We start from the raw sequence: 19146 nt of genomic DNA on the forward strand, positions 1-19146 counted from the left end.
TCCTGAAGGTCTCTATTGAATTAGGAAGAGCTAGTTTTCACCCTCAGGGTTGATTTTTCATTTTCAGGTTTTTTGGTAAAAGAACTCAATGGGACTGTAGAGGAGCTTCAAATTTAGATGAGCTACATCAACTTTTAAGTGAAATAATGATCAGAAGACTGAAGAATGATGTTCTAACTCAGTTGCCTCCCAAAGTTAGGCAACGTATTCCATTTGACCTCCCACAGGCTGCAGCTAAGGTAAATTTTCCACTTTTGCTAAAAACACATTTGTTAGTAAATAGCAATATCTATGTATTCATATGTATGCATGTGTATTACATGTAGTTACAAAGAATGTGTGAATATATAGCATAGCATTTCTGTTTTTTTCTTAAATATCACAAGGACATAAATATATCAACTTTTTGGCATCAGGTAATGATTAAATTTGCTCTAATTTTAGTATGATCTTCTTGCTTTCCCTTAGATTTTGAATCCTACAGTTACTTTTAGCCAAACTTGATAGAGTTCTCAATAGTACTCAGTTCTTAAACATTTCGTGCTTGAAATGTACATTTTGAGGCACAACATGCTTTGTACTATATATCTAACTGCTGATCTCTTCTGCCAATTAGAATTTGAATACCATTTTTGCAGAGTGGGAGAAATTAATGAGAAATCTGAATTCAGATGCCACTGAAAGCCACTTTTCTCAAGTCATGAATCTAATCACACGCATGTATAAAGAAACAGCCATTGCCAAGGTAAGCGTGGGAGTCGTCTTAATACATTTAAAATACCCAGTGTGTTTTTAACATAATAAAATTAGTTGTATTGGCCTGAATACTAGATGAGGTTGGTTTGTCTTATAATCGCAACATTGAGAAACACTCTCTTTTTCCCCGTATGTGTATGGAATAGGCTGAACCCCACTATAATGACCTGAGCCAAGCATTAAAACTGTTACTAATTAGATATCCACCAAGCTGGCTGACACTGTCCAGACATAGTTTCCCAACAGCACGAAATGTATCTCACAGACTTAGGGATATACTGAAGGTGAGTACTTCAGGGACATACCTGTGTGTCGACAACCCAGGACGGTGCTGATGCAGCCCTCGTGCAGGCTGCGTTCTGTCAGTACTGGTTCTCCCCGTGGATAAATGTGGAAGAACAGTCCCCTCTAGCTGGTCTCTTTCTATTTTATCAAATGGGACTCCATGTTGTGTATTTCCTCCTGTAGCTTAAGACGTAAGGAAAAACAAGTTAATAACCAAAATCTTTTACGTGGCTACTTTTTACTCTGCTATCAGTCTTCATTATGCTAACCTATTTTTAGAAAAGGGTAGAAAAAAAAAGTTCTGCAGGCTGCTGGATCAGTAAGAGTTGAGAATCTGACCAACTCCTTCAAATTTTTTTTTTCTCCTTGTCTTAGAAGTCTTAATTCTCCTTGTTTCCATGTCTTAAATACCCCTGTGGTTCTGTTGCCATTTCTTCCTTGCTCTTCTAGTCTCTCCCCTCTGGTAATCCATTTTCAAACAGGAAGCTGAAACTCAAAAAAGAGAGGAAAAAAAAAAAAATCTGAGAACTGCTGCAGTGGGTATTGCATTAACCATTGATCACAGATAAATTTCATTATTAACAGTCATCATTACTTTAATAGTTTTTGTAAAAAATATTGAAAATTCTATGAATAAAAGAATTCTATGAATGTTTAAAGATAGGAATATTTTGCGATTACTGTATCATGAAAGGATAAAAATTATTCCTTCAGTTTTGATATATGGCTTTATGTGGGTGCAGATACAGAAGTTCTGATTAAACAATACCTTGTCCATTTGAAATATGTTTGGGCAGAAAACAGGTTTTTTTAAAGTATGGCTCAAAACATCAGATAATGATGATATAACTAAAAGAGGTTTTATCTACATCTTAATCTGGAAGAAGTGCCACGTAATGATTTGATCTTTTGAGCATAAATGGGGTTTTTCTCTCTGAAGGAATGAGATAGGTTTCTTAAAGGCATAAAGTTATTGTATTTTTTTCAACACACTTAAGTTGAATAATTTTATACTTACCATTGTTAGTGTTTGATAAAGTCTTAAATGGATAACAAAAAGTATGGAAATTTACCTTTTAATATTACAAGAAATTGAAAGGCATTAAAATAAAAACTGTCTTTTTCAACATTTTATATGTCTTACTAATGAAAACGCACTCTCTTACTCCAGGCAGGAGCAGTAAAGGACTATATCAAAATGATGCTTGCGAATGACAAACTGAAGTTTCTGGTTTTTGCTCATCACTTAAGCATGCTTCAAGCCTGTACAGAGGCAGTTATAGAAAATAAGGTAATGATTTAACAAATGTGCACACAAATTTAATTTTACAAATACACGAGCTGTGTTTGAACTCAGTAGAACTACCTGTGTGTACAGGAATTTATGGATTTGAAGTATATGCAGATCAGTGCCACTGGATTAAAAGGGATCATGTGGTTGTGAAGAACTGTTTTGTATTTGACAATAATGTAAACACATTTGATATGATACTTTATTATTATTGAATCAATGTTGTAGGCAGTTGTTTCCCAAGTTTTTCTACCAATTTTCTTCTGTCTACTTTGTTTTTTTCACAGAACACTATGACGCCATCTGAACATTTTAATTCAAAAGAGTAAAAATGTTTGAAGGCAACCTTTGTATTATTTTGATCATGAACTCTCAACCATTGCTAGCAAATGGTGGCTAACTTTGCAATTTTCTATTGTAATTATTTTGCAAATGCTTGTAATTTTAATAAATCATGCCCAGGAAATTACAGATTCTTCTGCAGAATATTCCTTTTTAAGCTCTCATGTTTATTCTCTGTCTTCTCCTTTTGTAAACGGAGTAAGTCTACACTTCTCTAGATAGAGGCTTAATTATAAATCAGAGGGCAAAGGAGTACTGATGCATCCCTATCCCCATGACAGGAATTTCATTGGGGCAACAGAGGATGACTGGGTCCAAAAATGGACACCGATAATGTAACTTTTTCCGTTCTATGATATGTTATAGGTTCGCTATATAAGAATAGATGGAAGCGTTCCTTCTGCAGAAAGAATACATCTTGTTAATCAGTTTCAGAAGGATCCTGACACCCGGGTTGCTATTTTGAGTATTCAGGCAGCTGGTCAGGTAGGACGAAAAAGAAAATATGCGAAATAAGGAACTTGAAGAATATAGATACTAAAGTCATTGACTGAAGTGATTTACTGAAGGCAACTTACCTTCATGCATTATGTCTTTCGTAGACTCATATATTCTTTTTTTTTTTTTTTTACTAAGCATGTTAACTGCTTTAAGCATCTGTTGAAATTACTTGAGCAAAACCAAGACAAGCATCGTCATCTCAGTCTTTAGTAAAAACTCCATTTCTCTAAAAGTACCAGATTAATAAGAAATAAATGTTACTACTTTACCGAAAAGCAGTATGCAGTCTTTGCACAATATTGAAGTATTTTTTGAGTCTCACTTATACCGATCTGAGGCCCAAGGAAGAAATTAGTGTAATAGGCCCATCTGCTGTCGAGGTGGTCCCTCTTATTTCCATATAAAAATGTCCTGAACCACCTTTAGCCTTCATTTACTTCAGCTATTCATTTGTTTTTGTGGGGAATCTTTTTTTCTAAAATGCATCTACTTACATTGTTTAGGGTTTAACTTTCACTGCTGCTACTCACGTTGTGTTTGCTGAATTATACTGGGATCCCGGCCATATTAAGCAAGCAGAAGACAGAGCACACCGAATTGGGCAGTGCAGTTCTGTGAATATTCACTTTCTTATTGCAAAAGGAACAATGGATACTCTGATGTGGGCAATGCTGAATCGCAAGGTATGTGCGGAATAGGACCAAATAATCAAGAACTCGCTATGGTTAAGATAGCACTTAAGTGCATGTGCCAAATAACATCCCTGCTTATCTGGAGAATTATCCTATGATGAGACAGGTTGATACACCTTAACGGCTAATCATTAAAACGTCCGTGTCTGTTCCGAAGTAGCCTTGTCTAGCTTTTAACTCTCCATTTAAGATCCAAAGATAAATAAAGTCACTCTTTGTCTAGATGAATGGGATGGTTCACATATACAGGAGATTGTTGCTTTATCTTCCTTCTAGCTTTTTATTCCTCTGCTTGTTCAATTTACAATTTTAAGGGGGGTTTTTTTTGCACAACAATAACAGCTAGAGTTTGGCTGTGGGTTTTTGGGTGGGTTTGTTTTGTTTGGTTTTTTAAATTGGATGAATGTTGTGCCTTGCTAAACCTCACTTCTGAGAGGCAGAAGCATTCTCAAATAATTCTTCTTCATCAGACCCAAGATTACAGTAATTTTATCTTCTGTTGCTATTTTCCTCAGGTGTTGCTCGGTCCTCATTAGGAGGAGTAATTCCATCCTGCTTTCTTTCCTTACTTGGAAGATTTGAGAGTTCACAGGACTAAGAAAATAATTTGGCTGTTTTGCTTTTGTGACTTTTTTGTAGCCTTTGATACCATTCATTAGCGTCTTGTTTTGGTAACTGAGGAGTGTTTGTATTCTGTCAGCTCTTGTTTTCTGACATTTCCAGAAGTGTCAACATAGAAAGAACTGCTTTTTAAACTCTAGTTGTCAGAATTGTTTGAGATTTGTGGTTACACAGTGTTTCTTCTGATGCAAATGCCAACTTATCGTGGTTGTTCCTGTGTTTGGCTACCCCTATGTTGTAGTGGTGCAATTGTTTGTGTCCGTACAGTTAGTAGAGAAACTGACAACCATTGTTTTACCAATATATTCCTCTCGCTGAAAAGTAATCACAGCTTAAAGAAGCTAGGTACTGCAAAATGTATTTGACATTCAGTTGGGGAATGAAATTCTGTACTCTAATTCTTGTAGGTACCTCTGAAAAAATCTGTCAGTCCAGTACATTAAGAGCTTCCTTAAACTTGGCATAGATGGGTCTCAGTAATTCACCAACAATTTACCATACAAGAGTTCTGTCACTAAACTGCTTCTTTCAATTAACTCCGCCTTTGTTTCCACGTGCCAAGCAAAATCTGTAAATACTGTAAGAGATGTACACGATCTATACATTCTCTTTTAACTTCAATAAATACTGACACTTTGTGTATACCTTTTCACATGTTGTAGTGCGTTAAATATGCTACTGATTGTTATTCTTGCAGAAATAGCTGCTGGAAGAGGAGTAGTTTTAATCACTTGAGTTATTTTGAATTACTACAGAGCTTCTTTCTTTGCAAATGCTGAATAAAGTTTGCAAGGGAAGCAAATTGAGTGAATATAGGTAAAAAACTTTGTTCCAACATGTGAATTCCTTGGAAACTTTATGCAAGTCTTCTTTCTGCAGGCCAAAGTTACAGGCAGCACCTTGAATGGCAAGAAAGAGAAAATGCAGGCTGAAGAAGGTGATAAGGAGAAATGGGATTTTTTGAGTTTTGCCGAGACCTGGACCCCAAATGAAAGTCTAGAAGATCCCAGAAATGAACTTTTATTTACGCATGTAAGACTCTAAACTTAGGTTTTTCTGTTTCCTTTAATTTAAAAAAATTATAGCCATTGTTCACTTAAGCTTTCTGTGCACTGCAGACTTCACTAATGGAGAAACACTAAATAAGAGGGAAAAAGTAATGTAAATTCCATTTTAAAAATAAGGTGAAGTTGGGAAAAGTGGTCTGCTGGGTATTAACATCATCTCCAGGCTTCTGATGCGTCCTTATCTGTTATGTTTAGGTGACTGACCCAACCTCGGAGTCAAGGCGGAGCAAGTAATTTCTGTTTAAATTACAGCTTTTTTTAGCTGTCCTGAATTTAATTGGCTATTATTTTAAAAACAGCATTTAAAAGCCTTTCCTTGTAGTAGGTGTCATCAAAAAAGGCGCATAGGGTACCAGTTCTGTGTATTTGTTTTCTGGTCGTGCTATTTCAGAATTTTCATGGTAATATTGGAAAATACTTTTTACAAAACAGAAGAGGAATGTTGAATTACTCTTCCTGCTAGCTGTTTGTTCTTAGGGAGTTACCTTTTGTTTGCATCTCCAAAGTAAAAAGAGCTTCTTGTATTAGAGAGTAATATTAATGGAGAAAAATCATAATTTTAAAAGATTCTGATGCAGTAATTATAAGTGGGGCTTACATATTTCTCCCCTCTTTCCTAGTTTGAGAAGGAAAGACAGCACGATATACGCTCTTTCTTTTCCCCAAAATCCTCCACTGAGAAGAAACGCAAAATATTTTCAGGTAATGAATCGTTACCTAATGATTCAGGGTCTTCTGAAGTCACAAAGGAAGAGGATGCAGAGAAAAGCAATGAAAACCTGGATTCCACAGGAATAAGTGATGAGGATGCAATTTGTCATGGAAGTACCTGTGAACGTGAAGCTAAAAGAGCAAGAAGCGTAAGTGGATCTACTGCAGTCAACTCCAGTAAGAAGAAGAAAAAATCTTTGACTGGAAAAAAGGCCTCTTTGTTTTCAGATAAAAACAATGAATTGTCTCCTTGTGGCTTAAATACTTCAAGCAAAAGTACAGCTTTAAATAAAGTTTGGCACTGTGGTGTTTGCACTTACACTAATGATGAATTGCTCCCTTACTGCGAAATGTGCAATTCCCCTCAAAGCAGTAATGGTAAGTGACCTGTGCTGCGGAGAAAAATATGCTTTTTTTCATTCTGTTTTGTTTCAGTTGTGATTAGTTCCAGAAAATACAGTATTTTTGACTATATGGATATATACAAATCCAGGCAAATTATGAAGAACAGGTGCCCATTAAGTGATCCTTCTTAATTTTGCTTTCCCCAAGGATTATTTACATTATTCTAATTTGAAACAAATGGAAAATTCAGATAAACGTTAACAGAATATAAATTCAGTGAGGAAGAATATATGCTCAGTTTTTTTTGCGGCAAATGTAGCTTTCCTTTTCCTTGAAGCTTATGTTTATTCTGAATCCAATTAAATGGCAAACTTTTTCTCTGTCAAAACCAAACGATGTGGTATAGAAGTTTTATTAACTTGGGTATTGTATATTTGTCATGAGAGACATCACCTGGAAAATAAGGCATTTCTTGCTCCAGCAGGGCAGACTAAATGTATTTCATTAAAGTTATTTAATCTATCTGGAAATTTAATAGAACTTTTTTATAAATCTATCCCCGCGTTTGCCATTTCAATTGCAAATGAAGGAGTGCTTGTTCAGGTAAGGGCAACTAAATTTTGCAGGTATAGATCAATGCCTGGCAAACTACTTTGTGTGTTTGTGGTATACAATAACTGTATATAATATAGAATTGCTAACTGCATTATTTACTGCATATGTTTTGACATTAAGCTGGGTGCATGAAATAGCATAAATGGAGAACTTTGTTCATTGTGTTTATTCTCATAATATTAATGGTAGCTCTAGTTTCCTAAGGGATTGCACCATTAGAGAATAAAATGCAATTTCTTTGTATTTCGATTGCATAGTCCTGTCTCCAGATGTGGATTGATTAGGTTCCTGTGTGTATGGGTAGCATAAATAATTGCTTTTCTTGTTTCTTCATCTATAGTTGAGAGAGATTGTGAATCTCCCACTAGCCAGACTGAGGAAGATGTGTCAGAGGACTCCAGAAGAAATGAAGAGAGCACAGTATGTAATGCTGAAGACAGAAGAGACAGTTTTGGGGAAATGGTGACCCAGCAATTTGTTGAAAGCAGCAAAGAGGAAACTGTTGAAATTGAAAGTGAAGAAAGTGAAAAAAAGTGTGGAGAAGGTAAAGCAGGACTCCTATGAAAGACAGATTATATCCCATTGTGAAACTGTATTAAATGCCTCTGGCACGAAAAGTAACTTTTAAATAAAAACCTACACGTTTGAAAGAGAGAGAGAAGTACATACACTAGCACATGACTTCCTTGTTTTAGCCTGGATTGTTTATTGAATTTTGATGATACAACTCCTGAAGCAATAGAGTTTTTGGCTGGCGTAACAAGTCTGTCAGATGAGCAGCTGTGAACCTGTATTGTTTTGCTGAAACTTATGACGGCATGTACTTGTGTTCATGACAGCCATGGGCAAAAGAGGTGATGGGTAATTTAGGAGAAACAGAAAAACAAAATATGCAAATATCTTGATATCTTGCTGCTTGAGCTGGGTATCTTGTTACGTTGTTCTGGAATTAGTTACAGAATCCTCATGTGATACATATTCTCCTGGGTTTTGTTCCATGATTGCAAGAGGAGATATTTACAGTGTTCATAGAAAAATGTGTTTGCATGTGCACCAAATTGGCGAATTTCACAAATAACTTCTTAAAAACTTGTGTAATGTTATTTTTAATGTCTGAGTAGACTGAATGAAATGAATGAAGGAGAAAACTTTCTAATGCTGACGTTGTTTCTCCTTATAGGAGACGTGGATAGATCGGACCTGCTTCCAGTATATGATGGGCTTATGTTTTGTGCAAGCAGAAATACTGATAGAATCCACCTCTATACAAAGGTAGATCTGAAATACGCATGTTTGTTATAATTGTAAAATTACAAAGTAAAATGTTGTCATATGAAACATGTATACCTTCACTTCTTATATTTTATATAAGATGACCAGTATTTTTGCATTGCTGGTATATATAAAAATTGGGTAGTTTATCAGTCTAGTTCTCTTTCTCAGTGGAATTAAGTAATAATTCCCTAGATATTATAATTTACAAAATGGGCCTAATACATCTAATATATGTCAGATCATCTGTTAGAAATGCAAGTTATAGTTGTTTAAGATTCCTTTATTTTATTACAGTGTCTTATCACAAAATGTTTTCAATAGAAAATTCAAACCTAAAATAAAAATGACAGTGAATCTTGACAGACTACGTAAATAAAACATTGTCACCACGTTTTCAGAAAGCTAGACATTGGTGCTGTGTGTAAGTCAGTAACTTTCTGAATAAAACACAGTATCATTAATCTGCAGTCATAATGGGAGTATAAGAAACTAGCAGTTGGTAATTTTCCATGTCGTTTTTCAAGGGCGAATCAGGACTTTGCAATTCCTTCCTTAAAGGGATAGAAAAAGTTCACTGAGAAGATCTCTTCAAAGCTACTGAATGAGTCAGTGTATTCAGGTGCAACTGCAAAGCATCACAAATAACTGAGGGCAAGTCTTAGAGATAATACGTTGTTGTTAGGCTAACTGATACAGCTGGGAAAGTCAAAAAGAGTGTCGTCGTGTATCTGAAAACTTGTTTAACATACCTAAAATGTACACTGCTTCCTAGCTTCATACATTTTACTCCAAGACAAAGATGCATTTTGGGTGGTATTTGGGCAACTGTGAATTGGTCTGGGGCTTTTCGGCTTGGGTCAGAATTTCATTGTGCCAGATACTGCACAAAGTCTTTCTGCTGATCCATGAGATGCTGGGGAATTCTGCTTTGATTCCTTCTCTCAAATGTTTGTGAATCATCAATAAGTTCCATATATCAATAAGGGCCATATATACCTGCTGGGACAATTAGTTCCTTAAAAATTAAGTGGAGTAGAACTTGTTCAGACTATTAAAAAAAAAAGTATAATAAACAATGCTTTATCTAAGATTCTGATTTCAAATTGTAATGAAGGGACATTCTGTAGTCTACAATCATTCATTTCCCTTGGAAATTCAGTCAAGACGATTAGAACTTCAGCTTCTTAATTTAAGGCAGTCTGTGTGTCTGAACTATTTACAAAGAAAAAAATTCAGATTTTTTCAAAGTTAAAATTTTCACCCTATTTACTTTTGGATATATTCATGTGAATACTTGTTTCTTGCATCTGTGGTATTATGATACATCTGTGGCTTTTATTTTTTTCCTGGAAAAATCTTCCCTTGAAGAACTAAATTTAGTAGGAAGGGAAGATAATTCTCTTGAAACGGATAACTTTTTTCTAGATTGTGCTACACTGCATCTGTAAACAAAACTGTGTGCTTGTCTAGGATGGTGAACCACTGAATCATAATTTCATTCCATTGGACATAAAGCTGGATAACTGGGAGGATTTACCAGAGGCTTTCCAGCATAAACGAAATCGTTCATTGGTAAGAACAAATTCTACTGGCACAGTAATATAATATTTAATACGGAGTGCTTTGACTTATTTTTTTAAAAATAAATGCAGAACACTGCCAGGCCTTGGGATCTAGGCATAGTTTCATCAATGCAAGCAGATCTTATAAATGTTGATGTGAATATTAATTATGCAGTCCGTTACTTGGCAAATTGTCATGCCTCCTGTTAACATTTTGGTAGATGGAATCAACCAGGCATAATTTAATTTCTCATTTACAGGATTAGTAACTAACATTCGTAAGTCAACAAAATAGCATTTTAAAGGTTATGAATTAAACAGGGCACATTATGAATAAGAACGTGCTAGATTGTGTCAGAGCTGCAGTTCTGAGCAGGCCTCCACTCTCACTTCTTCCTTGGACTTCTAACAACGTTCAAAGCAGCGTAGGGCACAGCTCCACAGAGGCAAGTAGCTTCATCTAATTCAGTAATAAAGATCACATTCATAATGGTGTTTGAGGAGAACATTAGCACTGTAAACCCAAGTACTCAAGTAAGGAAATACAGGATTTATATTGGATGTGCAATATCTTCTGCTTAACGTAGTTTCCTTAACTGGTTTCTCCATTTAAAGAGAAATACAATTCAGAAAATCAAATTCTATTGTGTAGGAGCAAAACTGATTCTTTCTGGTACGTTCTCCAGCAAGGTTGGAACTTCAGTTGGTAAGACAGATACCTGACTGATTCAACCAAGAGTTCTGTGAAGCAGCTGTTGAGCAGGTAACACAAATGTTGCCTAGGGATTTCACAGCCATTGGCTAGACTGAAAAGACAAGCCAAGAATCCCATGTCTGTGGGCATGGGGTGGCACTGCCTTAACTTCCCATCCCTCAGCTTCCTCTTCCAGATTAGAAGATCCATATTAGTAAATGCTCCCAAAAAGAATCGAGGAAATACCTTCTTGTTTCCATTTCCATTATATCCTGCCATTTCATTGGCTTCTTTCTTGCTGCTCTGACTCTGAGGAAGTAAGACTCATCTGTACGCTTTTACATTTGCCAAGTAAAAATACTCCAAGGAGAAAATCATTGCCATGTTGCAATCCTGAAATATGGAAGTTTGTTCCTGTATAAAGTTGAAGTCACAGTTAAGTCCCTACTGCATAATGTATTTATTCTTCCCAACATCTATGTTCAGAAACAGCGTGATACTCTCTGCTAGAGGTAGTTGCAAGTCAGTGAGGAAAAGAGTAGAAAAACAGAATGGAAAAACCCACAACCCAAGCCACTTGTTCAGCTGTCATATTGTTACTCCCATTTATTTTCTGTTTTAGAGATGAGGGTGGGATGAAATAATTTTTCCCCTGCACACATCCTAAAGCAAGCACTCATAAGTTCTAAATTCCTATGTAGGAGCAGTTTTTCCTTCACTTTCTCGCTGTTCTGTGGTTATAAAGGAAACCAATTAATCATACCAATGCAGTTCACAGCATCAAAGTTTTGAGAGCTTTTTGTGGCTTCCCAGCCTGGAGAGAAGAAAAAAAAAATTAGATTCAGTACCAGGAATTAAGTTTTTCTGAGCCTCCTTATTTTATTATACTTTCAAATTCTAAATGCAATATAAGGGAAGGTGCTGAATATTATGCTCTGTTCTCGGTTTCCTTTCTGGAATACTTTGTTAAACAGTTAATCAGTTCTTCCTCAGGATCCTGTGGTGGTGTCAATTTGAGGATACTGTGAAAGCGGATGCATTGCAGGTTAAATTATTCAAAACTGTTGCCCCTTTGAGTATTTTGATGGTAAAGCATGTCTCTGCTTGCTAGTCGGATCTTTGTGTGCTGCACAGAAAAGAGGATGGCAGGATTGCCGTAAAAACAGATGCGTAATTGAGATAACCTGGTGGTCTGATTTCTCATTAACTGCTAATTTACTACCATAATTTTTATTATGTGTGGGTTTCTGACCCTGTATGATTGTAAAGGAATATAACAACCTCAAAGCAAGTAGGTCAGTCAGTGATTCTGTTAAAATTTTACAAGTTGGAAAACTTGTGAGAAATGGACTAACACCTAATGGAATTGAACAGCTCTTCCTGTTTACCTGGAGTGAAGCCTTCCACACTGACATTAGGGGCTGTACGCTACCGACTTACTCCAGCGTTAAGCATGTACCAGAAGGCTAGAGGAAAGAAGAAAGGTTGTCTGTAAACCCAGTTATAAATGCTGTTCAAGTAATGGGCGTGAACTTTCCTTTTCTGCGAGGCCTGCTGTGACAGGGAGAACGGCCGCTGTAAGAAAAAAACTCTTTGCGTGTCTGTTTTTCCTATCAGCAAAGTCTTGCTTACACGAGAAAGGTTTACCTGAGGCTTTATCGAGAAATCTTTCTCCTATCGCTAACCTTAGATTAGTAAAGGCCATTTCTGGCCTTATTTTCTGCCTTCTGGATCAGCATGCCTGTCGTAGCAGAACAGCTATTCTGGACAACGCCAAAGCTGTTGGAGTTCTTCAGCAGGTGCGGGCGGGGGGTTGCAGCTTGTGTGAAAGATGACTTGAAGGGACTGTTTCTGATAATACCAGCTGTTTTCATCCAGGTTGGAATGTATTAATTCATAGCACTCTTTCACTGTAATTAAATAGTTCTGTGTAATGCCTGTCATGCTGCTGACAGTAGCATTCTCTACCAGATACTGAGGTTTGTGAAAGAATGGAGTCATCTGACAGCAATGAAACAGAAGATTGTCAGAAAAAGTGGTCAGATATTTTGTAGTCCCATTCATGCGGCAGAGGAGTCGTCTAAAAAGCAGTCAGTGGTCAGCAGCACAAAAAGGTATCTGTTTTTTAATTTTTCTTCATCTTACTAATGGCTGCTGGAGGTTTGATGTATTGAATGCAACTGTCAGTGGAATGACGCTGAGACTGTGAACTGGTGGTTCGATGATTGCTTGTCACATAGTGACAAACATAGGCAACCAAGCACATCAGTCAGTCTGTTGGAATGGAAACGCCTGCTTCCCTGTTGGGCAGCGTGCCGCTTTCAGCAGCTGTTCTGGCTTTGCTGTGCTGTGCGTTTAAATATCTGGAGCTTGTGGGAGATTTTTGAGGAAAAATCACGACCTCAGGGACTTGAAAAAAAAGTAGGGTCAAAAACCCCTTGGTTTTCGCCACACGGAAGCAGGAATACATCATTGTTGCCATCAGTGATATAATGTTTTATTCGGAATTCACAGCTGACTCCAACCCTTTCTGATACTCATTTTTCCTTTAAGCAATTATGTTCTCTGTGGATGGAATTTCTCCAAACTAGTTTTCCTCGCTGGGTGTCACTGAAAAGGGCTAGTGATTAATCCTTTTAAAATCTAAATTTACCTTTTTCCCCGCTTTCTGTCCTTTTCCTGATGCGGTGTCTTCCCTGACAGACATTTGCAGCTTCAGTGTTGTCATTGCTCTCCACAAAACTCCTCATGCATACAGGTTAACTCACCAAGGTGCCTCTGCAAGCTATCTAAAGCCTTTTTACTCCTCTCAGTCCCCACTTAAATTCTCCAGAGTGACTCTATTTTGGCTGTAAGTAAGAATCCAAGTAAGTAAATAGAGTTTGTAATTCCAGTAATTTAAGGAGAATTGGCAGGTAGTGTTTCTTAACCTGTTCCCAGATTGTTTCCTTCCATAAAGCATAGGAAAGATCTAACTCTGAACTGTGTTAGAAAATCTGTAGCCTATGGCAGGCTTCTAAGGTTGTATATAGGGTTTGCCATAGGTATAGTACAGAGAGGTGTACTAAGGAGAAAGTTGTCTGCATAGTGGTTTTGGAGGAATGAAGCAATTTTAGGAGTTTTACTTAAGAGCAGTGGTGTTTTGTATGTTTTCACATTAAAATGAAGGAGTTCAAATGTGACTAACAGAGCAAGGAGTCCTCCAGAGCCTGTAAAGCTTCCTGTATTAGCTAGAGCATCAGTGAGACTTCACTTGACCGAAACAAAGTGGCTTTCAGATTTCACTGTCAGGCAATATCAAATTGCTTTCATCTTCATACTGATATATACAAAACAACTTACCTGTTCCTGGCTAGAGCTGGATCTGGCTTTGGAAAAAGATGTCTTCTGTAATATGGAAGTATTACGGTGAAGTATGTTTTTCCAAATTTTATGCATTTCTCATCTGGGAAAAAGATAATATGCCATAGCAATCTTGTGCAGCCAACAGCAAATATTCTTTGAGGGAGATTGTTCCTTTTGTGGTATATTGGCAGAATCTTGAATTATTTTAGGTATGTGACCAGGGAGGATGTCGCAGCAGCTTCACTTAGCAAAGCGAGCAGCAGCGGTGGCAGCGTGCGCCTCATCTCCAAAGAAAGCGGGGTTTGTCTGAAGAATGAAAACACTTCTACTGAACCATCGGGTCATTCCACAAAGTAAGCTCATTAATGCAATAAGGTCACTATGCTGTTTCTCCACAGGTTTGTTTTGTGTTTTTAAGGCAGCAAAACTATTCACCATGAGTGTTTACCTTGCTGAAGTACAGTGTTTAGATAAGAAACTTGCTGTAGTGCTAATGAGCTATGTTTTATTCTTACAACAATTTAGATTACGTCTGTTGTCTGCTGGTATAGCTGCTAATTAACTGAGTCTGATTAAAATGAAACAAGAAAATAGTTGCACTATTCAGTTAAGGAAAGAACATTAGCTCAGGCCTGCTTGTGAGGTCAACAGCAAACTGGGGACACCATTTTCTTCTCTTCTGCCTCAAAATTTAGAAAAAGGGAGAAAAGAACCTTGATATTCTGAACAGAAAATGACCTTTGAAAAAAATGTTATTAAACAAGCAGTGGGTATCCTGCCTGGAGGTGAGCCTTGTTTTGAGTAGGAAATTGCTAGGCAGCTGTGAAGGTTGCATAGAGAAGCCAGGATCTTTCCTTTTGACTTCTTTACTTCCATTAAAGAGGGGGCTGAGACATTTTACACTTATATGTGTGCATGCCTGATAGAAACCACCATTTCCTTATAAATACAGCACTATTTCAGCTAATAATTCAGTGTACACATGTATATGCAGCAAGATGTGCAAAACAAAAATCTGTGTTATATTGTCAAATTTTGTTTAAATGGAAGTAGCTGATTTGCGCTGTGCACATATCAATCTGAGCAAGATCTCACTACAATTAAAATCAGTATTTGAGTATAAAAGGTATCATCTAATGGAAATACACAGTGCATAAAAAAACCCTACTGAATTGTGTTGCTGAATATCCCCGTTATAAAGAGCTGTACTTCGTTCTCTGCAAACAGGTTGCTTTCAGAAAATGGAAAAGGCGGGGCAGTTCTTCAGCCAGAGCAGCCTGAAGGTGAAGGCTCCTCCCTTCCCAAGGGCTATTTGCAAGCCTTGGACAGCCAAGGGAACCCGCTCTGCCTCAGCTGCCAGCAGCCAACCACTCGCCTTGACCCCGGCTGCCAGGCCCGTGCTTGGGACACACGGTTCTGCTCTCACGCCTGCCAGGAGGACTTCTCGATTCGCTCTAGTCAGAGCTACCTTAGGACTAAAGTGTTTGAAATTGAACGCGGTGTTTGCCAGTTTTGTAATCAAAATGCCCAGGAGCTTTATCTCAGCATCAGAGATGCGCCCAAGAGCCAGCGTAAGAAACTTCTGGAGAGTTCTTGGATGTCTTGCCTTCCACTTGGGCAGGTAATAACAGTGGGGTTTCAGCAGTAAGAGCCAAACTGTGTATTCCTGTAGCAGGTAGCTCAGAGAAATACAAAAACTTCTTACAGGTTGATGATTGAAGGTTAACCCAGCGCCAACTACAGAACAAAAAAAACCCCAAAATCTTAGACCCAAAAGCCCCCAATGTCTTCTAACACATTTTTCATTGCTGAAGGGCCCAGGCATCAGAATTCACATTCCTTAGGGGGGTGAACACTGCAGCCAGATTTACTGGAAATGCACTTTACAAACAAACTTTCTGGTTATGAAGCAATTTAAGAATGGATGTAATCTAGTAGTACAAGGTTATTCCGACATTGCAGAACGTTTGGTAGGAGCTTCACAAAAGCCAGTTGTCACAGCTTCATTGTCACAGCTCCTCTCAGGATCACCTCAAAATGCATTACAAACTACCACCGTTCTTCCATGGCTGTGAGTGCTGCTTTGCTGACTTGAAGGTGGCAGAGCAGGGAGGGGGAACGTTCCTACATAAAGCAGTATTTTTATTCAGAAACTAAAATGCTATTTCATTTTCTGCTGTGAACTCTGCCTCAGAAATTACTGGTTCAAAATTGTTTAAACAAATTCAGCAGGTGCACATTGAAACGTGCAAAATAAGTCATTTACTGTCACTTGTCGCATGTGTGAGATCAGCTTTGTTGCTTGCAGCCTTTTAAAATAAGGTGGTGCACACTGAAGGCTGAGACGAGAAGTCTTGTGAAGGTTTCTTCCAGGTGAACGGAACTTGGTGTGGTGTCTAAGTTACCTTTTCAAAAGCTGACATTAGGCTTTATCACCTAAGGCTTCTCAGTGCTCCTTATTACAATTCCCACTGTCTTGATCAAAAACTTAAATGACAAACACCTAATTAGGCCTGCTTCTTTAAGCTGTTGCACATTTTCACTTGTGTATATTTGTTTTTAATATCAGCACTTGATGACAAAATGGCATCGACAGTAACTTACTGTGCCAATCAAGAAAACCGAACCTCTCCTCCTGTTTTTCCCCTGACCCACTGCGCTGTCCTTCAGCACACCGCAGGCTAGGTGAAAACATGCCAACTCACATTACAGTTGTCTGCCTGTCATGGGGGAGTAACAGAAAAGTGCTAAGGCTGGCTTACTTTCTCTTGATGAAAACTATGAATAGCCACTTCCCTGAGTTATTTTCTTGTTGATAGAGTAGAACATACATGTAGGAGAGAAGGCATAACTAACACTTCCAGCATCATGTCCTTTTACTGCAGCTGAATGAAATCATAACGAACCCCATGGAAGGCCAGTTCTGGCAGGCAGACCACATCAAGCCTGTTTACAGTGGAGGAGGACAGTGCTCCCTGGAAAACCTTCAGACCCTGTGTACGGTCTGCCACAGAAAGGTCAGTATGGGATGGCCAGGAATCCTCACCCTCTCGCAGGGAAACACTGCGGAATGTGCGCTGGGGTGGCATTTATCGCGCCACAGAAGTGTTTTGGGTGCAGGGACCACAACAGATAATGCAGTCTGACCCTGGGCTCAGAGCAGGGCTCAGGTCAAGGTCAGAACTGGTTGCTCAGCAGCCACCCGCTGCAGTCCTGCACCTGCCATCCCCTGTGGTCCTGCACCCTCTGACCCCCATCAGGTTGTCACCCTGTCTACTCTCAGGGTCAAGCCTCCTCCCCTGTCCCGCGGGAAGGCCCCAGGCAGGGCACGCAGGGTGCTGCGGCAGTGCTGCATCGTGCCCCTGGGGACAGCCCGGCTCTCCCTCTCCCACCCGTCAGGCAGTATCACACTTGTTACGTTCCTCCTCAGCCCCGTCGTCTCCAGCGGAACAGCCCCTGCACTCCCACCCTTTCCGTCCCATAAAGTGACAGTGACAGGTAGCGTTGAACTGTTACAACAGTTTCCTCAGCTTTTGGGAAAATGTCACCTTAAACATTTGCATTTCATTACATTACATTCTCTACTGCAAAATTAGAATTAACCGTGGGCTAACACTTCCCTCGAATGTGCTGTTGCCAAGTAACAACCCTTACTGACCAGAGCTGCCTTTCCTTTTGCAGAGAACTGCTCAACAGGCCAAGGAAAGAAGCCAGCTGAAGAGACGTTCTTTAGCTACAAAGTACGGCTGTGATATCACCAAATTTTTTGTGAAGATGTAAAATGCAAAATATATTGTTACATTGTAACTCAGAAACCAGTAGAGTTACACAGCTTTCCTCATGCACTGATTTAAAAAAGTAAGTCTTTGCAGTCTATCATGCTGTTGGTAGAGGGAAGAAAATACGGAAAGAAAACCAAGAACTCATTTATAGCACTGATTAATTGGCAGAGGGCCTTGGATGAGTGCATCCAAGGGACTTGATCATGGTTATGTTTTTATGACCCTGTGGTTTAAAGCTAAATCTCTGTGTGTCACCTCCATGCACTTTTGAAGTATTACTGTTTTCCTATTACACTGTAGTTACAGCTGCAAGAATTAGAGGGAGTTCTCTTGAAACTTCCATTGGTCTTACAACTGAAGCCTGTATCAGTGGAAGAAGATAGCTTAGTTTAAATTCTTTTCTTTGGCCCCATATCAAAATTACTGGAGAAAATACAGGCTCTGGTATCTATTATGACAAAAATAGAGTGATTCGTCTCTTCTAAAGCTGCCTCATACCTACAACACATTAACAGAGGCCTTGGGAACGCTCTGATCAACCCTGAAAGGATGGTTGTTGGCACTGGGCCTGACTGACTTATATGACTTTGGCACTTGGAATTAATGTGTATTGAAATCTGTTTTTACTTAAACCAGCTTGTATTAAAAAACTTGTTTATTGTGCCCTATCACAAATATTACCAATTAGCTCAAAGGTAATTCCTGGCAAACGCTACAGGCACATTTTCCTTGGCAGGATTGCAGAGATGCTGGTTCTTTTGGACTGTTTATGTGGCTTTCTTTACGGTTACTTTAAATAAATACATTTCTCTTGTTCCTGGTGATCTCTTTTTATGCTTTATCAGTCTCTCCCCCACCCTTGAGTGCCATAAGGCAGTAGTAGGGTCATAAAGCACATCTGTACACTGCACATCTTCTGAAAGTACATGACGGCAAGTCCAAGTACCTCTAGTTGAAATAAGCTGGGCAGCTTTCTGGGTTATCCTGATGAGAAGAAGTCTTGAAGTTTAAAACAGTCTTTTTCTCTGTTAAAGATTTAAGAGAAGGTGGTGGTGTGTGCGCGCCATCATCTACAGAGTGAAACTAACTGGACTTTTCCAGCAAAGCCAGGACCAGCTTTGGGGAACTGCCTGAAAAAGAAGTGTTACATGACATTTGCGTTCTCTGAGTACAGTTAACGGAATCACAACTTCAGCACTTTAAAACAATAGGTCATAATGAGGGATTTTCAAGTTTATACAGCCTTTGTAAGAGGATACACT

At 38.5% G+C, this 19146-nt stretch overlaps 1 protein-coding gene across 9 annotated transcripts in view; it reads left to right on the plus strand.

Annotated features, from left to right (window-relative positions):
- Nucleotides 1-18700, plus strand: part of ZRANB3 (zinc finger RANBP2-type containing 3) — a 53909-nt gene extending 35209 nt beyond the window's left edge. For all 9 annotated transcript variants that reach the window (XM_075092859.1, XM_075092858.1, XM_075092854.1 and 6 more), the window contains 15 exons: nt 68-239; nt 617-745; nt 2213-2332; nt 3041-3160; nt 3679-3858; nt 5368-5520; nt 6176-6644; nt 7567-7770; nt 8407-8498; nt 9972-10073; nt 12729-12871; nt 14312-14455; nt 15330-15723; nt 16988-17119; nt 17784-18700. In XM_075092859.1, coding sequence (XP_074948960.1) covers nt 68-239; nt 617-745; nt 2213-2332; nt 3041-3160; nt 3679-3858; nt 5368-5520; nt 6176-6644; nt 7567-7770; nt 8407-8498; nt 9972-10073; nt 12729-12871; nt 14312-14455; nt 15330-15723; nt 16988-17119; nt 17784-17882 — 2653 coding nt within the window. In that variant the 3' untranslated portion in view covers nt 17883-18700. The remainder of the gene's footprint in view (nt 1-67; nt 240-616; nt 746-2212; nt 2333-3040; nt 3161-3678; nt 3859-5367; nt 5521-6175; nt 6645-7566; nt 7771-8406; nt 8499-9971; nt 10074-12728; nt 12872-14311; nt 14456-15329; nt 15724-16987; nt 17120-17783) is intronic.
- Nucleotides 18701-19146: the final 446 nt, after the last annotated feature.

The sequence above is a fragment of the Phalacrocorax aristotelis genome, chromosome 5, assembly GCF_949628215.1.
Source record: "Phalacrocorax aristotelis chromosome 5, bGulAri2.1, whole genome shotgun sequence".
NCBI classification, from domain to species: domain Eukaryota; kingdom Metazoa; phylum Chordata; class Aves; order Suliformes; family Phalacrocoracidae; genus Phalacrocorax; species Phalacrocorax aristotelis.